This window comes from Hyalella azteca, unplaced genomic scaffold, assembly GCF_000764305.2.
Source record: "Hyalella azteca isolate HAZT.00-mixed unplaced genomic scaffold, Hazt_2.0.2 contig15661, whole genome shotgun sequence".
Lineage (NCBI taxonomy): Eukaryota > Metazoa > Arthropoda > Malacostraca > Amphipoda > Hyalellidae > Hyalella > Hyalella azteca.
Window position 1 is genome coordinate 469,836 of NW_025945503.1, and position 22,260 is coordinate 492,095.

Here is a 22,260-nt window from a genome sequence, read left to right on the forward strand (position 1 = left end):
TATTCTATTCTATTCTATTCTATTCTATTCTATTCTATAGAATAGGTACCGTACTTGAGTTTTTGAACTGTTGATCTTCAAACAGCGACAAATGAAACCACGCTGCATCACCCGTCATGGGATTCATCATCCGCCAATGAATGCATCAGCCAATAAAAATAACATCATTGATTGTAAATATCATGACAAATATCTTGTCATATTCTGTCGTTCATTGAGAAAATTGCGCCACAATTCCCTCTATGTCTTGCACTGCTTCTTCTCCAGCACATTATAGCGTCGTCTTTCACACCAAACGATGTCGGCACGAGTTATGATGAAGCTTATAGCAACGATTAATTGTTCGAAAGTTGGACAGCTGACTAATGTTTGATGGGGGGTATATATCACTCAGGGAAATTGGTGGAACTTTGTCTAAATAGTGATGCTTTTTAGCGCATTTTCTCATTTACGGAAAAAAGGCGCGATTGTGCTCGTCATGTCCGTCCGTCCGTGACTTTACGGACGGAGGGAAGAGAAAATGCGCTCTCTGTCACTCACTGCAGTGAATACTGATACATTTTTTGCTTTTGTGTGGGTCATTATGACCCAGTTTAGCCCAGGCAAAGGGCGTGTCAGTGCTACTTGCAGAAATTAAGTGTTACTGTTAGACAACAAGACCCATTCATTTTACCGAACTCTGGAACTCACCACGTATCCTTCCATACTATTAAAGGAAAAGGTTCATGGCCATTTATGGACAAATTTGAGTATGGAAAATTAAATTTTAGGAATCTAGAAAGAAATTTCCTGCATATATCTTTCGTTCAATAATTAATAATTTTAAGTGTCTACGCAAAAAAAAAAAACCCTAAAGGCCATTGGACAATTTTCACTCCGAAGTTTTCAAAAATCATTGTTATTTACTATTTATTATCTTCATCTGCAGTAACGCAAAGCTTAATATTCGTTGTTTTTCCAGCACTAGCCAATTTTCACTCTTCGCATCTGCCCAAGTCTATTTGCTAGCACCTCGTCTCTATGATTTCTCTATCAATACATACGTGAGAAAAATATTGTGAATCTTGTTTCATATCCACATGGTGGACAAAAATATTCGATCTGCTAGTAGAGAACAATGTTTTGCTACCTATAGATTTGCCACTAACCCATCTGCTCCGACCTTGCTCACTCGCTCGCCTTCAACGAAAAATATTTACGTCTCGCCTTCTGTCGGCACCCAAAAATACTCTAAAGAAATTTTTTTTCCAGTCTGCATGTGTGTCATTCATCCATATTTTTCTGTGGAAGATATTATTGAACATATTGCTGCTCAACGTTTGGCTTAAAATATGTTCATACATTACTTTTTAGTTCGTAAATGCAAGGTGACTTTGTGCGTAGTTTTCAGTTATAGACGTCCCAATAATTTTGATTATCAGAGCGAGGTCTTCAACGTTTAATTCATAGTTATATGGCCAACCTAATAATTTTACCATAAAAAATTACTGTAAATAATGTTCATATGGACTTGTTCCTGCAAATTGGTTGTGCTAAATATAGATAATTACAGATTAATACTAATTATCGTCATTCTTTAAATATAGTATGACGAGTTGTATTTCATTAATTTTGCATCAATTAATATTTCATTTTATGAAATTTGTCTGTTGAGTGATTGGACTGGAAGAAAAACGATAGATTTTTTTCTGTCAGATAGATTTGCCTAGCTAATCCCCAAAAATTTGATTGTTACTCTAAAAAAGAAGTAAATATTTGACAGCTTCTCTGGATCATATCGTTTCTGCCTCACAAATGGATTAAAAAAGATTGGTTCAACCTGCTTCACTATGAATTTTGATCAATTCAGCATCTTCATATTCAACACATGTGTATGCTCTAACAGAGCATTTGGAACATGTAGCTGAAAAAATTGCACACTGAGCCCCAAACGAAAGAGATTTCTCCGCTTTTATTGAAATTCGCAAATAATTTATCATGTTAAATCTCAATCACATAAGAACTGGTGTTCGGGTGCAATTCAGTTCACGTGATCTCAGTCGTGAACCGATTAAAATTAAAGTAAATTTTATAGTGAATTGATCGTTTCGCGACTTTGACTTTTCGCTGTTGTAATCCGTTGGAATATACGGTGATTGTAAAAGTCAGTTCAAATTTTCGTATAAAGTATAAAAAGGGAGACTTTTAATTTTGAAACTTCTTTGCTGCGATGTGATAAACGATTTCGATGGAAATAAACAAACTTCGATAATTATTTGTGAATGTTGAGTTAGACATTAAAGACTTTTACCGACAGAAGGAAGTTTAAAAGTTTCACTTCTCATCTTACTGTATAAGATAGTAATTAAAAATGCCCAATGATATTTAGTGCGCTCTGCTATTGTCAGTTGAAAGATAATTGTGGCTTCAAATTTGTGGAGAAGAAGCTGTTAAATTTTTGTCGCGTGTGCAGAATTGTTTGAACAACTTGACACTCATAAAAATTATTGCCACAAGCGACACTCAGCATGTCGGGCTGACTGTGATGAGAGAGTTGGTTTTGAGGCCCAGAGCGTCGACGTTGTTGAGAGCGCCTGTGATGACGGTGGCCGCCGGTGCTTGTGAGCGCGTCAACACCCACAGCAACTCTGAGTCATTTCGTGAATAATTATTTTATCTTATGATATATTTGACTTCTATTTGATTGATGTTTATGATATTATTGAGTTAACCTTTCATGTTTGACTTGTATTTGATCGGTGTTTACGATATGATTAAGTTAAGCTATGATGTTTGACTTGTATTTGATTTATGTCTATGATATGATAGAGTTACGCTAATAATATGTTTGATTTATGTTCATGATATGATTTTTATTTTTACTCGAACTCGGTTTCTACTCAAATGAACTCGAAAAATGTAGCGTTTTAGTATTGTATAGTATCTTCAGCATTGAAGAATAGGCCTGGATAAGCCTGCCATCGAGTCTTGTACTTTTAGTTAATATTTCCACGAGTTAAATAAAAATTAGTCAATTATCTCATCAATTCCGTAATAATAAGTATAATTATCAATATTAATTGAACTAAAATGATCACTAAAGAATACGTGACTCACGAGAATTCTTCAGCAAGCCTGGCGAGCAGCTCCACAAGATCATGTAGTCGGCGTTCACTGCAAGCACCTTCATGTTCAGCGTCTTGGACAATCCAGCAATCAGACCTGAAGCATTGAAATTACCTCAATCAATATCTGATAATACAATATCATTAAATGTAAAATTACGAAATAGAATAGCACAAAAGATAGGGGATGCATTAATTTATTTTCGGTTTGAGAATGTAATGGGAATTTTCACTGCAGTGCAATATAAAGCCGCCGGGCCTATCGTAAACATTTTTAAGTTTTCGTATTCACTTGAAATTATGCTGGCAAACATAATATAAAATAATAATAAATCTATTATATGCAAGAAATTAATTATTTAATAATATAATAATTATATATACTAAATAAGAATATATATAATAATATAATAATAATATAATCGGAACCTATAATATAACTTTAGCATAAAAAATTAAACGGTAAATATATTGTAATTCAGTTTTAGTTTGAAAATATAGTGGTAACTTTTTCTGTGTTGAATTAAGCCATTAACTAAAGGACTTGGAGCCAATAACAGTTAAATACTGTTATTTTTTCAACAATTTTTTCTAATTTCTAAGAACAATATCTTCTAAGACTTCGACTTTACCTACTTCTGCAACGATCATGTAGGAATTTTGAAGCTTCCTGTCATACAATTAACAGTAATTTACTGTAGTATATCTCATAATAATATCTTCTACGAACTTATGATTAAATATTAGACATGAACAATTATAATTGAATTACTGCTTGTCCATTGCTTAGCACAGGGTCGATGATCATTTCAACAGGACGAACAAAAAATGGATTAATCTAGAAGGGAATCAGCTGATGCTTAGCGATTGATGTAAAATGCGTTCAGTATTTGTTTAGCCTGAACGGTTCTCAGCCACAACATATCCTGATCGATCGACGAGCCATGTCCGAATTTCGGTATTAACTAGCGTGTACTCTACAGGCCAATTCGGTGTAAATCACAGCCGTTGCCACATCAATTAATTCTTTCAGTAATCGCTAAAGTATAAATGGTGAATAAGAAGGATCTTGCGTACTGTTTTCTGTGAATTTTTATAGATATATAACTGAGGTATACGAAGTAAAGAAGTGAAGTGAAGAAATTTCTTATTGGTGAAGTGAAGAAATTTCCACCGAGAAAATCAATACGACGGATTTCATATCACTTATCACTTTGAGATCAGTTAAAAAGTTTCAAAATTTTCACGCGTTTTTTTTTCAACACAATATCTGACATGTTATGCATTTTCTGATAAATTATATTTACTGAAATCATAAATTAATGTATTAATAACATTTTACCACGTGAATCTTTGCCAATAACGTACTGTTTTTACCAACCAGGCAATTGGACGATCCTGAAGTTGAAGTCTGCGTTAGTAGAGCCGGTTACCTGCGCCAGAGTCGACAACATCGTCTTCTTGTTGCCGAGACTGTACAGGAAACAATGGTATGCGGTTAGTTTATATTCAGGGTTTAAATTAACCTTGATTTTGCCACAGTTTAATTTCATCTAGCCATATTTCGGTTATGTCTGCGTTAGCAGTGATCATGCCAGTTTACAACTAAAACAAATTATGGTGACAAGTTTTGAATGATTTTCTCACGGTTCAGTTATGTCTGTGTTGACAGTGATCATGCCAGTTTACAACCACAACAAATTATGGTGACAAGTTTTGAATGATTTTCTCACGGTTCAGTTATGTCCGCGTTGACAGTGATCATGCCAGTTTACAACCATAACAAATTATGGTGACAAGTTATGAATGATTTTCTCACGGTTCAGTTATGTCCGTGTTGACAGTGATCATGCCAGGCGCCGTCTCTGTTAACGTCCACGACGCGCAGCGAGCAGCGGTCTCTAGCACGAAGTGGTAGCGCCGAACCTCGAACCACACGCCCGTGATCTGCACGTCACCGGACCTACTGATTATTTTTTGGAGAATTTGATCGTATCACCTAATTAATAATTTTACTAAACACATAACTAATCTACTTATGTCTAAACACTACTCTTATTAAATTTAATTTGCACACAATCCTGTTTAAAATATCCAGTCAATGTTTTACAGATATAGTTCGATTCAAAAAATCAAGTCCACATAATTTGATGCAATATCTTATTAAAATAATCTTCATGTTTCGACTCTATAAACAAATAGGTTGCCCATACGACTTAATAGCATTTTTTTAAATTCACAATTTATTGTTTGCGCTTTAAAAGAAGTCTAAAATCATTATGGTGTTCGTACATAAGTTGAGGACATTTGTAATAGGTAAACAAATTATCATGCTACTCTCCTGAGGCCAAACTATCAAAACTCGAAAAAGCACGCGTCGCGGCCGGAGTACACGTAGCGGTCTATTTCTTGTCTGCTGTTGGCTTTAATTTAAAAACCAGTAATGATTGGGTACGGAGTTATAAGAACTATACGAAGTTATACGAACTATACGAGTTACAAGAACTATTACTATTAGTGACTAAAGTTGATGGGTGGGTGGTAGACGCTCTTCATAAGTTGCGCGCCCAAGTGTTAAGTAACGTACCAATCGTGGTGTTCGTTAGTAGCATTCCCTTATCATAAGAATACAAATTACCACACTTAAATGCAAGTCTTCGATTGTCCTCGAGAGTTGCGCGCCCAAGAGTTAAGTAACGGACCAAGTCATGGTGTTCGTTAGATAGCATTCGCTTATCATAAGAGTACAAATTACTTAAAGAATACAAATTACTTGAATGCAAGAATAAGAATACAAATAAGAATACAAATTACTTATCATAAAAATACAAATTACTTAAATGCAAGTCTTTGATTGTCTTCGAGAGTTGCGCGTTCAAGGTTATATTGACTGACCAACGCTGCGTCGTAGGGAACGGGCGCGGGTGCTGGACAAGTCCCGATGAACCAGGCCTGAGCGGCTGCCTGCTGAGCGGTGCAGCAGAGCACCGCAACCACAACACTGATCGCTGGTAGCTTTGCTGACGTCATTACTGGTGGAATGAAGTGAAGAGACAATGTAAAAACTTGGGATTGATACTGAGTACTACTTTGTAGTAATTTGTTATGAAGGTATACATGATAATAGTATGACATTAGCTAATGCAATTAAGTGACGGAAAAATGTAGTTACTTGGGATTGATACTGAGTACTAATTTGTGGTAATTTGTGGTGAAGGTATAAATGATAATAGTATGACATTTGCTAATGCAATTAAGTGACGGAAAAATGTAGTTACTTGGGATTGATACTGAGTACTAATTTGTGGTGAGGGTTTAAATGATAATAGTATGACATCAGGTAATGCAATTAAGTGACGGAAAAATTTAGTTACTTGGGATTGATACTGAGTACTAATTTGTAGTAATTTGTTATGAAGGTATAAATGATAATAGTATGAAATTAATTGATGCAATTAAGAAACGGGAAAATTTAGTTACTTGGGATTGATACTGAGTACTAATTTGTGGTAATTTGTTATGAAGGTATAAATGATAATAGTATGACATTAGCTAGTGCAATTACATGACGCAAAAATGTAGTTACTTGGATTGATACTGGGGCGCTATTCATAATAATTACGAATATGTGGGGATCAGTGACAATATTCTATTATTAGCTGTAAGAAGTCACGTTTTCCAAATATATCTAGCGACGTAGATGATTAGTATATTTGGCCGAGGGAATGAATGTCTGGTAGGAATAAAGTAGGGTAACATGGGGCAGCGAGCCCACTGCGGGTCACGGGCCCATAGCGGGTTTCTCGCTAAGTATGGCAGATATTGGTCCGTGTTCTCTACCGCCGGTCGGCAGTTTCACTGGGATGAAGTGTACGGATTTACGTTTTGCTAAGTGTTTGCGTTATTAAGTTCTTTGTGAATAACTGTTTTAGTCCAGATAAAAATTTTTTTGCCGCTAACCCAAGCCCATGGGCCCATTGCCCCAAGGGTGGGGCAATGGGCCCATTTTGACACTTTTTACAAAATAGTGTTTCATTAAAAATTGAATAACTCTATAGGCGTCTAATTCACATCATACATTCCTCATTAGTTGCACCTTTAAACAAAACAAAGAATGACCTCGTATCAATTAAAACTTCATCAAAAATTTAGTTTAAAAAAAGTGGGGGGCGCGCTGCCCCACGTTGCCCTATGTGATTTTTGATGTTAAAATTAATTTAATAATCCATTTGATGGCAGAAATTTCATATAACATGAATGTGATTTGCAATAAAGAATTGCCAACAATAACTGCCATCATTTTGTTTAGTTTGACAGACGCTGGAATCAAAAAAGTTTATTATTTTTAAAAATCAACAAAGATTACGCGTGGATTATTACCAATTTTTAGTCAATTTATAGTCAACTTCGATTCTCAAAATGGAAAGGAAAAGATGAGATATGCGATATTTTCGAATTTTATTTTTGAATTACTGATAAAATGGCCTTAATAAACGCTGCAGTACATGGAAAAATATAATAAAACTAAATCGATTAAATTTTTCAATTTAAACAAATTTTTGTGTTACCGAAGCTTCTGATGCTAAACTCTAATTTATTTTAAAGCATTTAGAAACTGAGAATGCGTGAGCCAAAAATAAAAATTATACTTAGATACTTAGATGCGAAAAGTTTACTTACTATGTTTAATAATCGTCTAAACGTTGATGAAAGTAAAGACAGTGTGCTGTGTAGTGGTAGTGGCTATAGGAGCTATGTGCTGCATGTCCATGGCCGGAGCTCCCTTATATACAATTCTCTCAATGCAAGATTAATTATCGAAAGATGAGTCATACAAGAGAAGTACAGCTGATCCGTGCTTAAATAGGTAGAATTTTAATTATTGCTGCCCTTTTGTCGAGCCGCAAATTCCAACGACAGCATTATTCGATAAATAAAAGTTATTTATTGTTGAAAATATGACCTTACTATAATTAAGGAAATATAATCAGCTAGACCTGAGCAAAAACAGAAAAACATTTAACATTGACCCTCTTTTTTCGTGCCAGCTGTATAGTCATTACATATAATAAATCTTTCAGTTAATCCTCTTGAATGAATCATTCGGTTACGTCGTATAATGGAACGTTCCTCATCTGATACGAGGTATAGCACGTAGCGCTCTGATTAACATATTCTTCAAGACGCTTGTATTCAAAGAATTTCTCATGCATACCTTGCAAAGAATAAGTGGACAGCTTCTGCCTAACTAAAGTGACAGGTTTACAAAGACGTTTCGAATAGGATCTGCTTAACACTAACGGTCAACTGTAACAGGGCGGTAGATATGCGAGTATACGTCAGATTAATTCCACTCTGAGGCTCTAAATGAACTATTATAGGTTCTGACACTCCAAATACAGATTTGAAATAGTATAGTAGACACTCCAAATACAGATTTGAAATAGTATAGTAGACACTCCAAATACAGATTTGAAATAGTATAGTAGAGACTCCAAATACAGATTTGAAATAGTATAGTAGACACTCCAAAAACAGATTTGTTATAGTACAGTAGTATAGTATAGTAGTGACAGCGCTGAAGAATAGGCCAACAAAGCTTATTCCGGTTGCCGACTTTTGTTATGTTTCTGACTTATTCACAGGAGTATTAAAATTGGTGTTTTGACCGTACCTTTTCAAATTGACGTAAAGTTACTTATCCTAAGTAAGCAACATAATTCGATTAAGTGAAGCTCAGTTCGATCGTTAGTTTGTCCTGAAAGTCAGTGCGTTAAATTATACAATCTGTGTTTGTAGCGTCCTGTAAAGCTTTCTCCAAAAACGTAGATGATGAATACCCAATAGTTTGCCGCATTATGTTATAATGACTCCTGATTGTTTTGACTGTCATGGCCAACCCGTGTTTGGATCAATCAATGATTCATTGCAAAAAATTTACATCAACCAGGATTCATTCTCAACGCCATGAATGCATTATTGATCGTGATATACGATCTAGTGTTAATGATAACGTAAATTACGACTCTCGTACTACTATGCAATATTTTGCCTACTGGTGAACTATTTGACTTGGTACGCGATCATCTAAAATGTAAAGCTTGGTACCGTTGTAAAGCTTCGAGATCATGATCAGTTTCGTGTCAATTTCTGCCATTGGTTGAAGTATTTGAAAGAATGCTCATTGATAAGCTGAGCAACAATAGAGAGCCTTATTACGTTCAAATCATTGAATGGATGTTTAGATGGGCCTAAACAGTAATTTGTAGCTGAGCTCTTCTGAGCGACTTCTGAGACTTCTCACACAGGCTTCTCTGAAATTCGAAAAAGTTCAAAATTTTTATACCTTAATTGTTGGAAAAAAATAAACTTGTATTAATTTCACTATAATTCGTCATAAATGTCTTCCATGTTGTGTTCCTGCAAAAAGCTGTTTTTTATCTGCAGTTTATGCCCATTAATGGGCATGGGCCTAAAAAGTAGGCAAGTCTTATCTCTTCCCTTGACGCCATTATTAGACTATGAACTGGAATGTAATTCAAGGAAACTTATTGTGCGCTTGTTATTTGGCAAAGGCGATTGTTATTTGACACATTTTTAATGAACTTTCTTATTATGCGTTTCATAGAACACAAGAAGAATCTTAAGGCTGGTATTTGCAGAGAATTGTTTTCACTAATGACGTACCCAATCGATCTTGTTCACTTGGTTCGTGGTTGATTTACTATTGAACTTCAATATTTTAACTGGACATAAAATTCGTAGTAAACCTTCTACTCCTAGTAACACTACTTTTGATTGATATAAAAGACATTCGCATATCAATCGATAGGAACGTACTCGCAATTTGTCCCACATGTCGATTACCGCTGCCACCGCCGCCGTATCGCTTGATTGCCAGCAATTCAGCGCCGCTTCAATTATGCATGAAGATGTGGTATTTAATTTCAAATCAATAGATTAATGTTCACAGGCGCTAACATGATACCTCGATTAAGTGTGAGGTCATAAAACTCATGGCAGTTCAACGCCGAATAAATTATCGATCATGCTTGCCCAGATTTGTGACCCTAAACTTCGGTATACGGACATTGATGAGTATTAGTACCTAATTATATTTGGCTGGATGAAGTTCTAAAGTTTTGTAGCTGCGTTTGATTTGTCATTATGAGTCGGAGGCAGTGGAACGTACATTTGAATATTTTTGACCAAATGCAACGGTTTCGCAATTCGCAATTTCTTAGTCAAATCTGAACATCTGCTCCGTTTTCAGATAAGATGAATTTGTTTCAGTTTTATGAATGAAATAATTAAATGATTCATCTTCCAGCAAAAAGAGCGAGTGACCTTACAGATTTAGTCGAGGAAGATATTTGAACAGCTATTTATTTACCACGTTGGTGTAAAATGAGTTGGAGTTGCAGTGCGTGATTTTTTGCGGCCTAGATCAGTCACGACATGCTCATCTTGCTTGAGCACTCTTAGAGCATCCATGCATCCTCCCACTCTTACATCCCCGTTGTGCCTGCCGCAAATAAATATTTAAGAGAGGCATTCCGGTGACACTGGAAAATATTCTACCGAACTATTCTATTCTCAGTCATCTATACCTTTAGTCACTAATACCATCTAGACAACAACTACATAATTGTACAATATCCGCGTTAAATGTTAAAAAACTAATTTATTATCTTCGTACATATATTGAGGGCACGGTCTTGTAAACAAAACTAAGATTTAGTTTTGAATAATTTTAAATAGTTTCAAATTTCCGGGTCATGGTCTCATTACTTGCTCTGTGCCTACTGTGGTTTGGGTGACGCCTGGGGTACTTCTAACGTTAACATTTCGACCATGCAACTTCACTTCACGCCCACTATCAAGAATTTCAGGCAGTTCGTTGCACAACTCCGCAACATTAACTCGCAGGGTGCTGCTGTATCTCATCCGGACCTCGTTTTGTGCCACCATCGAGCACCAAGATACCCAGTGGTGATGTTCAGCCCCTGCTCTTCTGTTGACCCCATGGAGTAAAGCTTTTATTGGAAGCCCTGCCTGAGCTCGGTCGGAACGATGGACGTGAGCACCTGCGTCGTCTGTTCTACGACAAACCTCCACGGCCCGTTGGTTCCTCGCTGACGCTACCACAACATGACCCTAGCAACCTTCCTCTGCGTGGGTGTGGACTAGCCCCGACACCAACTCAGCACCAGCAATCCATGCAAGGATTGTTTAGTATTTCAGGTATGTCACCCTATCTTTCTGGGCACGGAGCAAGAGGTGATGAGGTATACTAAATTCAATTCCTTTCACTTACGACCCGAGTATATAATAAATCCCGTATAAATTACTTTAATATTTTTTATATCAGTTATGAATTTACATAGTTTTTCTGAGAATCTACACCCAATATATTGGGTGTATATTCTACACCCAATATAAAACGTGTGGAAAGAATTTGCACTTGCTCGACGTTTTTTGAACTACGAGTCGCGAATTTTGTCTCTGATGACCCTTTACCGAATCGAGCTTTGGCTTTCCACGTCCGATCTAACTTTGTGCCTTACTTGACCACCGTTTTTTAACTCTTCAGAATTTACCGGTTGAACAGACGAGTGAGCGAGTTGCGGCTCCGTTGCCACTTCACCCACGTTGAAGAGGGGCCGCTACATCATTTCATTCAGGCAGCATAAAGCCATTTATTGAAACTGATGGCAATATCCGTCATCTTGTGGTTTTTTCAATAAATCAAAGATTGTTTCAGCCGTGGTTTCACTCATAGTTTGCTTGCCTTCGAATTTATTTACCTATTGCTCGTTCATCAAAGTTTTGTTCATCTTGCGAATGTGTCAAGTTTAGTAATGACGATTGTCAAAGCGCAATATATTCATAGTTGATTTATATTCTCTTACATATCATGCCAGAAAAATTTTTAGCGTGGTCTAATGAGGAAACAATCCAAATTTCCATTCAATACTAGATGGGTTCGTTCAAAAAGTTGCATTACAACAGATATCTCTCTTCCTGATATGGTTCTATTGCATACACCATCCATAGATATTGCACGTGTCGGTTTCTGATACGGAATTCCTGGAAACGCCTTTTTATGATTAATATAAGTAAGATTGGTAGACAATAATGCCAAATATATTATGCCAACAACAAATTATTGAAATATAGATATTTATTTGGTCAAAGATTGAACCGCAGTTATTTTCCACTATCTAGATTTTTATTTGTGCAATAATACTTCCCTTTTTTCATCTCTGATCATGAATGAATGCTCAATTCATATGAGGCATTCATGACTTTAATCTGCATGTAAATATATGCATAAGAGCTTCACTAAACATCACTTCTCTATAAGGAAACTATCACCTATTTGATCGTCCTGGACTGGGAATTCTTCCTATATCTTCATGAGAAATCATCAATCTTAACGCAGGGATAAGTGGAAAAATCTTTATCGCTTTGCGCTTTGTGGGCGAGAGCCAATAATTAACAGCGTTTCTGTACTTTTAAATCCTTCTGCATCTTTAATGGATAAGAAAACTCGATTCAATTGCTGCATCGTGTATTGCGTTTGTTCCTTGGTCATTGAATTCCAAACAAGATTTTGTTGAAGTTTATAGTAAAATACGTAAATGTTGATAATAAGGAGGATGTTGATATTTAAATTTGTATTTATATGCCCGGAAATTGAAAACAAACTTTTTTAGACAGATTTATATGCCATGCATGTAATTAGTTCGACTCCAAGCCATGCATTAAAAACTACCGTTTTTCAGCATTGCTAACAGTGAACTACTGTTGTTAGCCTATAGCGAACTACCATTACGCTCAAGGCGCTCATTGCAGTTTTCTCTACTTTATTATTCTTTAAAATAAGTGACAAAAAATTGTTTAAATCTTATTTTATGAAGTTGATACGTGAATGTTTTTGTTTCGTCATAGTTATTGGCTGCTTTGGAAAATATTTCAAAAATGTGTCTAAATTTGTAGCTAGACAGTGGCAAATTTGGAGCTACTCCACTTGAAAGAATTCGTTTAAATAACCATTATGCTTTCTCATAAATATGCCTGAATACAATGAATGCTAACAGTGAGGAGATAATTATATGACGCTAACAATTTCTAAGAGAAGCAGCTGAATTTTGACCGCGTGTGCAGAATTGTCTGAACAACTTGACACTCGTAAAAATTAATGTCATTAACTCTCAGCACGTCGGGCTGACTGTGATGAGGGAGTTGGTGTTGAGGCCCAGAGCGGCGACGGTGGTGAGCGCGCCTGTGATGACGGTGGCTGGTGGTGCTTGTGATCGCGTCAACACCCACAGCAACTCTGAGGCATTTGGTGAGTGTTGAAACATCCGTTGAAATACTGTAGTGTAGTCATAAGTTATAGGAATTTGACAATTTTTAGATTCTAAGCAAACTTTCTTCAAGAAATTGTGAGTGGGATTGGCTTGTCATAAACTCATAAAAAGTTGAAAATTTCATCATAAAAACCATGATAATCAGTAATTATAAAAAACACTTATATGAAAAATACTGATGAATACGTGACTCACGAGAATTCTTCAGTAAGGCTGGCGAGCAGCTCCACAAGATCATGTAGTCGGCGTTCACCGCAAGCACCTTCATGTTCAGCGTCTTGAACCACCCGGTCAACAGACCTGAAGCATGGAAATTGCACCAATAATCAATAGACAACAGTATAAAAATATCTAAAATTACGAAATCCGATTGTGTAAAAGATAGAAAGTAATAAATTCATATTTATTTTCGGTTGTAAAGGGAGGCTTCAACGTAGAATGGCCGAATACGGACTTCCGTGTCGTGAACATTCAACGTTTTTGATTTTCAACCTCCATTTCCAATAACTATCTTCTTATATTACAGAAATTATATCTTTTAGAAATTTAAGTTTATATCCTGTGTTAGTTTTCACATAATACATGATTAATTTTCGGTGAATTTTTATTAAATTATTTCTTTATTTTACAGAAACAATTAAAACACTGACTATTCAGTGGATAATCAAGATTCGGCACTCGTCTCCAGTGGTAGAGCCAGCTAAAGGGAATATAATGATGCACAAAAAAGAATGTCATACTGTTGGCTGAAAATATTCTGTTATAAAGATGCATGAATGAGCGAAATTTTGTGTTGCCCAAAGTTTTAGTTCAGAAATTGAATTGTAGTGGAACTCGACTCGTCTGGTCAATTGAGAAAAATGAGAAGGCATTAATTTAAAATATTAGGGTATTTTTTGGTAATGCAGAATAAGAAAAGATTATTTTAGAGTTCAAATACCTGGTCTCACAATTTAACAAAAGATAGATTTTTTGATGGAATTCTCAACAAATATCACTTCTACCAACCAGGAAGCTTGGTAATCCTGAAGTTGAAGTCCGCGTTTGTGGAGCCCGTCACTCGCGTCAATGTTGACGTCATCGTCTTGCTACCGAAACTGCGTAGGCCAAAAAATTTGTGTTTAACATTATTTTAGAACAATATCAAATTAAGTATGCAGGATTATGACGTCGGCGTTGAAGATTTGGCCAAGTCGAGCCTGTCGTCCATTCTTTTAATGTGATTTTTTACATTTTTTTATCAGGCTTAAAACAAGCCTGCTGATCAGGCCTATTCGGAAGCATATCTCATAAAATAATTTCAAATAATATTCATTGAATAATAAACGTAAGTTGTGAAATAGAAAAAAAAACAGGAGTTCATGATCTTCGGGCGTCGTCGAATTCCCGACTCTAGTAAAACAATTATAAAATATCTGGCCTGTGATAGTTACGTATGAAATGCGCCTTTAGGTTTTTTATTCATATCAAATGAAGTTACTTTGTACTGTACAAAAATACTTCACGAGAACTATCGGTAAAAAATAACTATGGCAAATGAATAAGTAGTTTAAAAATTAATAAATGATTTTGAATGATCTATGCATAGACATAAATTTGAATATAATTTTTTTCATGGTATACAACCATTTTGAACTTGTGCTATAAATTAATTTCAGGACCCCAGAATTTACAATAAAACCTGTGCCGGCAAGCCATATATTGGGCCTGTGCCTCGGGGTGCTGATCCGTATCGAGATAAAGCAATTCAGTTCGGAATTCAATTGCTCTTAATTGTATCACTGAACAAGAATTAACTAATCTAGCGACGAGTTCAGAATTACTGTGGTTCACAGTAAAGTTATGACTATTGATTGTGGCCATGCCAGAAAGCAACCATAACAAATTATTATGATGAATATAACATAGTTTGCTCACAGTCTCGTTATGACTGTGTTGGCCGTGAGTGTGCCAGTCGTGGTCTCCGTGAAGGTCCACGCCACGCACTTGGCGAGAGTCTCGAGAGCGAAGTCATAGCGCCGTACCTCGTACCACGTGCCGGTGAGCTGCACGCGAAGATGTCATTGTAATTTTAAATACCACGGTTATTTTATAATCTATTTATTTTTACTCGAAAAATTATATGAACATAGATTTAATTAATTTTTAAGGCAACATTGCGGGAGACACAAAAACAAGTAATAAATTTAAATTCAATGCAACATTTGTCGTTTTAATCCTTAAAATGGCTTCCATTGAAATCATCTAGATTTCATTTATTCTTAAACTGAATTTGTTCTTAGCATAAATAAAATAGTAAAAATGAGCGCAATCCGCAGTTTTTATCCGCCTGCATTGACTAATCGTTTTGATGTTTGTAAAAAAAACAGGTTATTTATAATCGTAGCAGCAATTACTGCACTGAATTCAAGCGTAGAATGGCTAATAAGAAGATTCATGTTAAAGTGTTTATATTTACTGCACTAAATTCAAGCGTACAATGGCTAATAAAGAGATTCAGGTTAAAGTGTTAATATTGACTGCACTAAATTCAAGCGTAGAATGGCTAACAAAAAGATTCATGTTAAAGGATTAATATTGACTGACCAACGCTGCGTTGTAGGCCACAGGAGCGGGGCTCGGACACGCGCCGGCAAACCAGGCCTGAGCGCCTGCCTGTTGCATCGTACAGCAGAGCACCGCAACCACAACACCGATCGCTGGTACGTTACGTGTCTTTGATGACGTCATAACTGTTGGAATGAAGAGAAGAAAGACCGCATTAGTATATAGAATTGCCATGCACTAAGCGCTTTTTTGCCTTCTGTCATTTTTTTCTCTTTTAATGTTTTGGCCACTCTGTGTCACCTCTTTTTACATCTCGCTTTCCTAGTACCCGCTGTACTTTCCAACTGTGAGACGACTTCCGATTACTCAATTCGTCATTAGTACTGCTGTTATTGGCCATCCAGGCTACTGTACGCAAACTCGGACGTTCCTATCATATCATCCTGCACTGTTATTGGTTATCCCGGTAACTTTGTGGCGAACTCCGATGTTTCTACCACCAACGCTGTTGGCTTCCTGGCAACTGCTTCGCGGACACAGATGTTTCTACCACCAACGCTGTTGGCTTCCTGGCAACTGCTTGACGGATACAGATGTTTCTACCACCAACGCTGTTAGCTTCCTGGCAACTGCTTGGCGGATACAGGTGTTTCTACCATTAGTGTTGTTGGCTTCCAGAAATCTGTGTGTCGACTCCGATGTTGCTTCCACCAACGCAGTTTTTTATGTCTTAATTGCGTGCTTGTACTTTGGACCTTTTTGATTAAAGTTCTACCCTCTCTTTAGCTATTTTGATAGAGTATTAGCCTGATGATTAACAGCTGTTATAGTACTGAATAGTTAACATTGAATTTTAATCTAACTGAAGTGTGATTTCGTGTATAAATTTAATTTTCCCTGCTAAACCGTATGCATGAGTCATTCAGAATGTATTATTTTCTCGCCCACAGAATGTGTTGTGTAAATAGCCAAGCTTATATAAGTAGCCAGAACGCCTCTTCATATTGCACATAGGCCAGTTTGGTTAACGCTGATTCTTATTTCTTCATAAACTACCTATAGGAATTTTGGAGGCGATGAAAATGGCAAGTAATTCTATTTTTTCTGCGCTTTCCTATGAAACTAGCGCACTCAATAGAGCGACTGCCTTTACGCGAAACAGAATAGATCCTGAATTTCCAAATTAAATTTTGAAGTAGTGTGAAAAATTATAAATTAACAATAGCAAGCAGTTTAGGTACTTAATATTGCTCTGTAATTCTTAGCAAAGTTGCATTTTTTTCAAACAAATTGTACGAATATGGAATATTGCATGTATTACAATAATTTTCATTGAATATTTCCTGTATAAAAATTTAGGTCATTATTTTTCTCATTCAATGTTACACTTAGGAGGGCTCATTAATTTCTTTTCCGCTATATAGGCTAAAAATATTGTATATTTCTCTCGCAATTATGTTAGGTTATATAAATACTAGATTGCACAATGCACAAGTTTATTTTACATCTTATATGTTGCCCCCAAGAGTAAGATATAGATTTTTGGCGAGGATATATATCTGGTAAGAATATCTACGAAGTCATTTGTATGTGATACTTGGCACATAATTAATGTGATACACAATAAATAAATTGAGGATACTACTTGCATTCGGTTTGTAAAATGGTTTGACGGACGTTATGGTCTGCTGAGATAAATTTGAATTAAATTTATTGGGTTGCAGTTCGATTAGAGATTACTAATTAGTGGGAAAAAGTGAAATGAGAGTTGCAGGAAATAATTTTTTAACTTTCAGCAAGTAAATGAGGTAACTGAAAATTGCTGAAGAACGAAGAAACGTACAGGATAGCCATAGGCCTAATAAAGTCAGGAAATTCAATGTTTCATTTCGAACAGGGAACTTAATTCGGCATAGAATAAATTGATATTTGTTACCAAAAGAATCGTATCATATTGCCGCTGACTTACTTCGTATGATAGTCGTTCTGATGCAAAAGATAGTGAGCAGGGGAGGCTGCGTGTAGCTGCTGCAAGGGAACTTTACAGTATAAATCACGGCAGCGTCTCGTCGCGCTTATATAGTAAACTTCTAATGCAACATGCTCATAGAATGAGCCATTAATGCAATGGACCGTCTATCGACGCTCAAATTTGTCACACTTTTCGCCTGTCAGCCGATGCATGTTACCATAAAAGGTATTTGGCAACATAACACTGAACTGTTCGGAGGGCATTAGTTTTACTAAATGTTTAAATGTCCCACCGTCTATAATATTGATAGGAAATAAAATTCATTGTGATCTTTATGAAAATACAGGGCATACTTTTAATCTACTTAGTCAACCAACCGTACATTCAATATATTCATTAGTAAGCCATGCATCTATCCAGAAAAAGGCTATAGAATAATTTTTAGGTCACGTCAGGTACGAGATAATGCAAGGTATTGTAGAGCTACAATACCTATTACGAGGTATTACGAGGTATTGTAGAGCTCAATAGCCTCTGCCTTGCCCAAGTGTTTAAAGAATTTTCCTGTATGCCTCGCAATAAAAAGTGGACAGCTCCTGCCTAGATAAAGTGACAAGTTTATTGAGGCGATTCAAGTCGCAGTGAATAGGATGTGCCTCACACTAACGGCCGACTGTAACATGGCTTTTGAAGATTGAAATGCATGTTTCGAAAAACTCATGCTTCCTCATTTACAAACGCCTTTAAAAAAAACAGCTAATAAAATTGGTTATACACGTAAATTCCAACAATGTGTCAGCAGCCAAAGCTGCCGGGAAGATTCGCAATAAAATTCCAGATTACTTCGAAGCTCTGCACGAGATATTGAAGTTCCTAATCCTATACATATATTGAATAATTGAAATTTTATTTATTGAGCAAAACTCGTCTAATTGTAAGTTTATCTTGCACGTCGGTACGTGAGATCATGTATTAATTCAACCATGCGTGCGATTATGTATCAGTAATGTCCGAAAAACTCTTTCCGTAGACTGACTGACGATGACCGAAATTCGTCCCGCTAGTTTGCCGAAGCAGCCGAACCTAGTTTAATGTAGTCTGACCATCGAAGTGAGAGGTGCACAACGCTGTCAGTTCCCGTGAAAACAGCCGGCTGCAATCGGACCGTGACGTCATATTGGATACGTTCGGTGACCGTCTAGAGGTGTCGAATCGACGATTGCGATCATGTTTGCATATATTACTAGTTCTTCGGATTACGTACGAAATTAAAACTAATTTTTTCTGATTCGCCACCTAAGTGATATGAATTTTCACCGCGAAATAAATACTTCGATCTTCTTGGCAGTGTTTATTGGCCCGTTTCTGTGGTTAACGGAGTGCTGTGACCGACTGGGAACCTCGCATGTGTTATGAATGAGAATATATCAGTATATACTAACCACTTGTGTGAGTTGTGTCAAGCCTAACCAAGTGTCACGAAAAGCAAATTTTGACAGAATTCTGTCCAGGATGAATATTTGCTTCTCCTAAATTTTTCTGATCGATTTCTTATCGTTTGGCTACCCTACCTACCTACCTTATACAATGTGCATTACACAAGTCTCCAATGCACCTCCATTACCATAAAAAATAAAGTTTAAGTGACACGGGCAGGTTATTAAATTTGACTGTCAATATTCATTATTCGAGAGCAGTTATGAAAAGTAGACTATGATTCCTTTTCAACGCTATTATATTAATTCTTCACCGTGTAAGGCGACCCAGTAGCAATTTTAACATAGGTACATCGTGCATGACTTTTGTAATAGGCCTACTATTCTATATATTGCGTAAAATTAAGCTGTTGTACTTGCGTTATACACTGTTGTATGTTGGGTTATCACTAATAATTCCACCCTTTTTCAGCTTCCAGATCACCATGAATTCAATCTTTGTCTCAGCCATTCCTTGAAGCACTTGGATCGGTGTTTGTTGTAAATTGTTGATCAGCTGTGAATTCATCCTCGAAAATTTGTAGCAAATTTAAACCAGCAAAATACTTCTTGTGAATTATGATGGCCTGGCAAGGCAACTGAAATTAAACTGTGGATTTATTCATAAAGATATAACTACTCATGAAAAATGAATTTGAAATTGCCCAACCAAGATTTCTCGAGCATATGGAACTGATATGCCTGATTCAATAGGTTAACTGGATTTAATTGATATGCCTGGCATTCATGCATCGCCAAATCCTCAGATGCGACTTCCGGCTGGCGCCTGTATCTGTTCTACAGTTTATCCACGGACGCAAGCGTGCAATTAGGTAAGTAATCCTACCTAATAACTTCTCAAACGTGATTCATCATAATGCTTTGCACATACTAATGTTAAAAATTTAGAATTTGCAGTAACAGTCATTATGATATAAGACAGAATTGAATGAAGACTTTTGTGGAGGTGTTTGGGGACATTGGTAGTTTCATATATGCATGTCATTATCGTAATAGCGGTACGTTATCGATAGACAGACGCTAATAGAATTGTCGTTCAGATATTATAATGTAAATAACTACACCCACTCTTATTTAACTAATAATAATTTATACTAAAATCTGGGGCTGGGTTTAAGCAATGGAACGTCATTTTATGCGCGTGCCCCAAAACTTAATGAGTTTGCATTCAACAAAGCTATAAGCTTTTTCAGCCTCAGCCTATTGATCAACGGAATGATTAGCAATTTTTATGGTAATATTTTTACCAAATAAGTGTAGAATATCTGCTGCAGTGCAGGATTGACACCGAGTGCATCAATCATATCGCATGACGGCTTTATATCATACCAATTGTGCGTTTGGTTCTAGGATCGTACTTTATTCTTTACTTTTTATTCTTCGTTCGCTCAAGATTCTCAAATGACTGTCAACTTGAAGAATTTAGACGCTGTAAAAGTGGAACGCTAAACATATGATAAATTTCTTGCACATTAGCGAAGGACGGACTATAGTGCTGGAAGTAACCTCGGCAATTAAGAAATTTAGAAACCTTAAACGAGGTAAGTTTGGCAAGTTTAGCTGTTAAAAATTAGGTAGCTGCGCCCGGTTTCGGATTGCAGAATTATGTAGCAATCGGGAAATATTAAATGTAAATTATTGTAGTAGAGGAAATATTTGAACAATTTGTTTGCAAAAAATGCAAATTAACTAAGAATTACAGATCGATGTAACGTACCTAAACTGTTTGGAATTGTTAATTCACAATTTTTCGCGCTACTTCGAAATTTAATTTGGATATTCAATTTCTATTCTGTTTTTCGTAAAGGTAGTCGTTCTATTGAATGCGTTAATTAGTTTCATAGGAAAATTCAGAAAAGAATAGATCCTGCAGGGATTGAAAAATTGCAGGAATTATTTATCCCGGGCAACACAAGGGCTAACCTGGCAACTTAAGAGGCTTATCGAATGCGCGTATCCATGATACTTATTGCTTGCAAATTTTGTACTGTTGATCTTCCGAAAGAATTAATTGTGACGCGTTTCGTTTCTGTTCGAAGGTTTCTGCCTAAGAATAATTCATTTAGTTATTGCACCTTGAAAACATATACAAAAAATGTGTGCAATGGATTTCCAGGTATTGTGGATATTGAACCTTCCAAATTGTTGAGGGAAATCTGGAATTACGTGACCGGTATATTTCATCGTTTAATACATACCGTAGTTGAATGGGATGCATTAGCAAACAATGAGGGTGAGCTCGACTGACTGTAGGTGATACAGAATAGAGTGGCAAGATTGGCGCTAGGAGTTAGGAGTTTACAGGTGGATTGCGATGGAGGAATTGAGGGTCCTCCATAGGCAGTGGTGGGCACAGTTCCGCTAATCCGCTAACCACTAATTAGCGAAGCTAACTTTTTCCTTATCGGATTAGCTGTTCAGCTAACTTTGAAAACCTTTAGCGGACCAATTAGCTTCCGCTAAATTTAGTTCCGCTAACTAGAAGTCCGCTAAAAATGTTTAAAATCTCTGATTTAATGCTAAGTATCGTAAGCCATGTACCACGCCCACACCTATACTGCAGTCCTCTGGTGGACGCAATGCTGGCAGGCATCACGAAAAGGTTTGGGCCCCTCCTATAGAAGACAAGGAGTGCCAGCTGGCAGCGGCCTTCCACCCTAAGTTTCGCCTGTTCTGGCTGGAAAAGCATAATCACAGCCATCTCAGCAGGGTACAGAAGGCCATGGAGACCGCCGTGGAGACAGCCCTGAGGGAGACCGTTGAGG

The 22,260-nt window shown here is 36.6% G+C and overlaps 2 protein-coding genes across 2 annotated transcripts; both read right to left on the reverse strand.

Moving 5' to 3' along the window:
- Positions 1-1,174: 1,174 nt before the first annotated feature.
- LOC108674786 lies at positions 1,175-7,859 on the reverse strand. The gene is made up of 6 exons (XM_018162757.2): positions 7,785-7,859; positions 6,000-6,136; positions 4,924-5,051; positions 4,486-4,577; positions 3,097-3,201; positions 1,175-2,627 (listed from the first exon to the last, which is right to left on the reverse strand). Exons 2-6 carry the CDS (start codon positions 6,132-6,134, stop codon positions 2,503-2,505), a joined length of 585 nt encoding a protein of 194 aa, XP_018018246.1. The 5' UTR covers positions 6,135-6,136; positions 7,785-7,859; the 3' UTR covers positions 1,175-2,502.
- A 4,802-nt stretch (positions 7,860-12,661) lies between these two features.
- Positions 12,662-18,062, reverse strand: LOC108674787. Its single transcript, XM_018162758.2, has 6 exons — positions 17,997-18,062; positions 16,067-16,212; positions 15,398-15,525; positions 14,489-14,577; positions 13,676-13,780; positions 12,662-13,446 (listed from the first exon to the last, which is right to left on the reverse strand). Exons 2-6 carry the CDS (start codon positions 16,208-16,210, stop codon positions 13,322-13,324), a joined length of 591 nt encoding a protein of 196 aa, XP_018018247.1. The 5' UTR covers positions 16,211-16,212; positions 17,997-18,062; the 3' UTR covers positions 12,662-13,321.
- Positions 18,063-22,260: the final 4,198 nt, after the last annotated feature.